This window comes from Lolium rigidum, chromosome 7, assembly GCF_022539505.1.
Source record: "Lolium rigidum isolate FL_2022 chromosome 7, APGP_CSIRO_Lrig_0.1, whole genome shotgun sequence".
Classification (NCBI taxonomy): Eukaryota; Viridiplantae; Streptophyta; class Magnoliopsida; order Poales; family Poaceae; genus Lolium; species Lolium rigidum.
This window is the reverse complement of record NC_061514.1, coordinates 83501962-83507437: the sequence shown is the minus strand read 5'-3', so window position 1 is coordinate 83507437 and position 5476 is coordinate 83501962. Positions and strand designations below refer to the sequence as shown.

Here is a 5476-nt window from a genome sequence, read left to right as displayed (position 1 = left end):
CTGTGCACAATAACAGGAGTAATGATCGAGTGGGCCATGGGCTGTCAGAAACCCTGTAGAAGACCATGGCTGTCAATAATAAGGTGGCCTCCCATCGGCCATCGCTGCTCTGTGATTGCTCCATCCATCCATTAACCCCTCCGTCTTCATTTTGCATGCATGCTTTCCTCCTTTATAACTCTCGCCTCGCTGCCCCAACCTCCCTCCCTCCTATAGCAGCAGTAGCAGCAGCTAGCTGAACACAAACCTCTCTTCCCATCGCACCGCCCCGGCCGATCTCTCCGGCCTCTCTGTCCCTCCACGGGGAGCTCCCGGTGCGGAGCCATGAGAGGAGGAAGAGGGGAGGAGACGCCGCGGCGGACGGCGGCCGGGCAGGCGATGCAGGAGCTGCAGGCGAACGGCGCCACGGCGACGGCGACGTCGGCGAGCGGCGCGATGGTGGTGGGTCTGAGCCCGCTGAGCGAGACGCTGTGGCGCGACAGCAAGTCGCTGCCGGGCGCTGCGGCGCTGATCGGCGAGGTGTCGGCGCGGCTGACGTGGAAGGACCTGTCGGTGACGGTGGCGCTGGGCCCCGGCAAGACGCAGACGGTGCTTGACGAGCTGACGGGATTCGCCGAGCCCGGGTCGCTGACGGCGCTGATGGGCCCGTCCGGGTCCGGCAAGTCCACTCTCCTGGACGCCCTCGCGGGCCGCCTCGCCGCCAACGCCTTCCTCTCCGGCAGCGTCCTCCTCAACGGGCGCAAGGCCAAGCTATCCTTTGGCGCCGCGGTACGTCCAGCTAGCTCGCTTCCTCGCTTCACTTGTTTTAGCTCTACTTGCTTCGCTCGTTTCATCCGACAACAAAAATCACTATTTTTGGGCATTAGGCTGTTACTTTCGCCCATATACATAGGTGTTCATCTAATTAGCAAAGTCCAGCCCAAGTGATCCACAGACCACAGGTAGCGCCTCATGCCATTTCGGAACATGTAGAAGCTAGCTTTCAGATGCTAGATGCTCCTCACGCGTAATACGTTTCGAGCAGAAGTGGTAGTACCGTCGCATGCACCGGCTAATCAATTCTACACCGATGCGCCTGGTGGTTACCGGCGGCCATCAAAATCCACGGGGTGCCCGCGCGACCGGCTCTTGATTCGGCTCGTTTATTTCGCACCTGTCCCAGACCCAGACGGAGAGAGCTGTACACATGCCTGCCCCTACTGTGCTCCCTACGGGCAGAGAGATAGCGTGTCGAGTGGTTGGGTGCAGCAATTAAGACGTTCTGGTTTCTGAGCCCTTTGCCTGCTGCTTTCAATTCGATACCGTTCATCATACAGATCTCGTTTTATTTTCTCCTCTTGATCCAAGGGCAAAACCGTCGTTCATGTTGGCAAAAGAGAAATTGAAAAGGTCGTGCTGCGACCTACTACCCATAGTAACATTAATACAGGCAGCTGTGTAGTGTTAGTTATGGTGACACTGTTCAGAATTTATGATGCTGGTTTACAGTTGCAGCTTGGGCTTTTTTTTTTCTTGGTGCTTTTACCGTAGATTCCTGTGGTCAGCAGTAAGCGAGTGCCAAGTCTCTGGTCAGCATGAGAAGAAAAACATCGGCCCTCCGGATATGCATGATTTTGGCCTAGCCGACTTCCAGTGCCACTGCTTTGGACGCGACGAAACCAACGGAATACAGCTTTTCGGATCATCACAACATGACCAATCCTTCCTTCTAGTAGTATGGTGCTGAATGGGTTTTGTTGGCGAACGGACGCACGCATGCATGCAGGCGTACGTGACGCAGGACGACAACCTGATCGGGACGCTGACGGTGCGGGAGACGATCGGCTACTCGGCGCTGCTGCGGCTGCCGGACAAGATGCCCCGCGAGGACAAGCGCGCGCTGGTGGAGGGCACCATCATCGAGATGGGGCTCCAGGACTGCGCCGACACCGTCGTCGGCAACTGGCACCTCCGGGGCGTCAGCGGCGGCGAGAAGCGCCGGGTCAGCATCGCGCTCGAGCTCCTCATGCGGCCACGCCTCCTCTTCCTCGACGAGCCCACCAGCGGCCTCGACAGGTAACCCATCGTGCCCTTCTCTATCCTTACTATTCTATCGAACAGCAGGAGCAGTGTGCTGCTGGTCGTCTAGTTGGAGGAAATTAATTGACGGCTAACTGTTGTTGCTGTGTGGTTGTGTGCAGCTCTTCGGCCTTCTTCGTGACGCAGACGCTGAGGGGCCTGGCAAGGGACGGCAGGACAGTGATTGCGTCCATCCACCAGCCCAGCAGCGAGGTCTTCGAGCTCTTCGACATGCTCTTCCTCCTCTCCGGGGGCAAAAACGTCTACTTCGGCCAGGCCTCCCAAGCATGTGAGGTAATTTAATTCCTCGCAGGCAGGCAGGCACACCTCTTATTAATGGCTTCCTGCTACTCTCTACTACAAAGTGATCGAGCTGGATCAGTAATGAACAGTTAACACTACCAACCGTGCTTCTGTGCTCAACACTTACTGACTGCTTTCCCTTATCGCAGTTCTTCGCTGAAGCTGGCTTCCCATGCCCGCCTCTGAGGAACCCGTCGGATCACTTCCTGCGGTGCGTCAACTCGGACTTCGACAAGGTGAAGGCCACCCTGAAAGGATCGATGAAAGCAAGGGTAAGAAGGAACCGGGATGAGACATCGATCACCAGACAATTCGACGAAAACTGCACCAACCTGTTCTCTGGTGCAAGCAAATACAATTCTCACACACCCACCCATCAACTGTTGCAGGTCGAAAGGTCTGATGATCCTCTAGACAAGATAACCACATCAGAGGCCATCAGAAAGCTGGTGTCTTCCTTCAGCAGGTCACAGTACTACTACGCAGCAAGGGAGAAAGTTAATGACATTGCGAGAATTGTACGTTCTCTCTCATATACTACCTAAATGCAACATAAATTGTTCTGTCTTTTTGGTGTGTGGTCCTAATAACGATTGCATACGGGAAAGAAAATGACCAGAAGTAATGGCTGTGTTATTTGCTGCAGAAAGGAACGGTGCTGGATTCAAGCGGCAGCCAGGCCAGCTTCTTGATGCAAGCTTGTACCCTTACCAGGCGCTCATTCATCAACATGTCACGCGACTTTGGGTATTACTGGCTCAGGCTCTTGATCTATCTCCTTGTCACCGTCTGCATTGGCACAATCTATCTGGATGTCGGCACCAAATACACATCCATCCTGGTAAGTATGAAAAAATTGATCAGTCATTATCTGAATCAGAATGCTATAAATTTGTAACAGTACAAGTATAGTTACATGAGCTATGAAATGTTCTTTCAAATACCAAATTGTTCCTTCGTCAGAAATAACCAACAAATAATTTTAATGCATTACCTCCCTCTTTCTTCACAGGCCAGGGCAGCATGTGCTGCATTTGTCTTTGGATTCGTCACATTCATGTCCATTGGAGGATTCCCTTCATTCGTGGAAGAAATGAAGGTGAAATTTTAGACTATCATTTCGTACCACAGTTTGAACTGCCATGTAAAGTTTGCTCACTTGCTGTGTAACTCATTCACAGGTTTTCCAGCGGGAGCGGCTAAATGGGCACTATGGTGTTTTGGCATTTGTTATTGCCAACACCCTCTCGGCCATGCCATTCCTGATCCTGATATGTTTCATGTCGGGAACAGTATGTTACTTCATGGTGCGCCTTCATCCTGGTTTCTCACACTACATCTTCTTCGTCTTGAATCTCTACGCCAGTGTCACCGTGGTTGAGAGCTTGATGATGGCCATTGCAAGTGTCATACCCAATTTCCTCATGGGCATCATCATAGGAGCTGGAATTCAGGTACATTTTGTCCCAGTTTTTTTCCATTTGGCATCATATATACTCCTGTGAACTGCAGTTATGAATGTCTAGATGGTGTCCTTTATTACCAGCATTGCTTATGGTAGCCAATGGGTATGATTATTACAGCATAATCGCTTCAAATCTAGTGCAGTTCTCTTTACAAGTAGGAATTAAAGCACCTCGCTAAATTAAAGGAGAAAAATAAAGGAAACCTGACTACCTGAGCATGAATTTTTAGGGCACATGATGTAAGCAAAGCTTTTAAAATGTTCTCTGGAACCAGAATGCATCAAAGTTGGTTTGATAAGATGTACTGCTTCAATAAACAATCAGGCTTGACACATAAATCAGTACTAAACAGTACTGGTATTATATACTGACCACAATAGCAGTCTAAACTTCAGCACATGTATAAGATAGCATCAGATCTTTCAAAGATATTATTTAGATACAGGCTATAGAAACTGCAGACATTGTATTACTGGCGAAAGAAATGTAATTGTACTTCCATCGAAGTTTTTCTTCCTGAGAGCTCCACAGGAAGAAACTGTCTCACGATTTCTCTTGGACAGGGTATATTCATGCTTGTATCTGGATACTTCAGACTTCCATACGACATCCCTAAGGTTTTCTGGAGATACCCCATGCAGTACATTAGCTTCCATTACTGGGCACTACAGGTAAATATTTGGTCTCCCTATATATTACAGCAGCATAGTGGATTCCAATATGAAATTTGACAAGAAACTCTACCTGTCTACAGGGCCAATGCCAGAATGACATGGATGGTCTCCTATTCGACAACCAATACCCAGACCAACCGAAGATCCCTGGGGAGTTCATACTGAAGTACATCTTTGAGATTAACGTAAAGCGGTCAAAGTGGATCGATCTATCAGTCATTTTCAGCATGATCTTCATCTACCGCATGCTTTTCTTCGCCATGATCAAGGTAAATGAGGATGTGACCCCATGGATTCGGGGTTACATCGCGAGGAAAAGGCTTCAGAAAAAGGTGCCTGCCATCGGCAAGACACCATCTCTAAGAGGCTATGTTGTGGATCCAGAGCTTGGTCCTAACGAAGGCTAGAAGATAAGCTGGATGCTGGGTAGCACAAATAGGCAATTTCCTACCGGTTCTTGGCGTAATATGTATCTAAGATCAGAGAAACTGGTAATTTATACGTTTTGGAAGTGAAGCTCATTTGAGTACAGGTACATACATACTTGTAATGCATGAAAAAATGGCATCGCGCCGATGCAGAATGACACATAATTTGTTATTCACAAATTATTATTGACTTGAAAAGCTGTAGAATTGGCAGATATGGTTGTTGGCACTAAAGACCGAAAAGCAGGGCACACATGGCTGTACTGTATCAGCACATTGAATCTTCTAGCTAGTTATAATAAAGAATTAAAGATCCATATGAAGTGGTTAGATAGATCGATAGGTTTTCAAACATTCCACATGGATTGACAGGTTTTCAAACATTCCACATGGGATCATTCAAGTCGTGTCTGTAATATCTGGGCCATTTTTCAAAACTACACTCCACGAACAAGTCACTGGCTCACTGCTGACCAACAATAATAGTTAGTACAGCGCAGGGAGTACCACCGCGAGTCCACGAACTGAAGATTTGAATCCGGAGCCA

At 49.1% G+C, this 5476-nt stretch overlaps 1 protein-coding gene across 2 annotated transcripts; it reads left to right on the top strand.

The window, feature by feature from the left end:
• The first annotated feature begins 204 nt into the window (after window positions 1-204).
• Window positions 205-5142, top strand: LOC124670160 (ABC transporter G family member 11-like). Of its 2 annotated transcripts, none has more exons than XM_047206668.1 (10): window positions 205-768; window positions 1766-2055; window positions 2181-2352; window positions 2511-2633; window positions 2751-2879; window positions 3008-3202; window positions 3374-3460; window positions 3543-3815; window positions 4391-4498; window positions 4582-5142. In XM_047206668.1, the coding sequence occupies exons 1-10, from the start codon at window positions 325-327 to the stop codon at window positions 4906-4908; spliced, it is 2148 nt and encodes a 715-aa protein (XP_047062624.1). In that variant the 5' UTR covers window positions 205-324; the 3' UTR covers window positions 4909-5142. The 2 variants fall into 2 exon arrangements, with proteins under 2 accessions (XP_047062624.1, XP_047062623.1); XM_047206667.1 differs by having other exon boundaries at window positions 2154-2352.
• The last annotated feature ends 334 nt before the right edge of the window (window positions 5143-5476 follow it).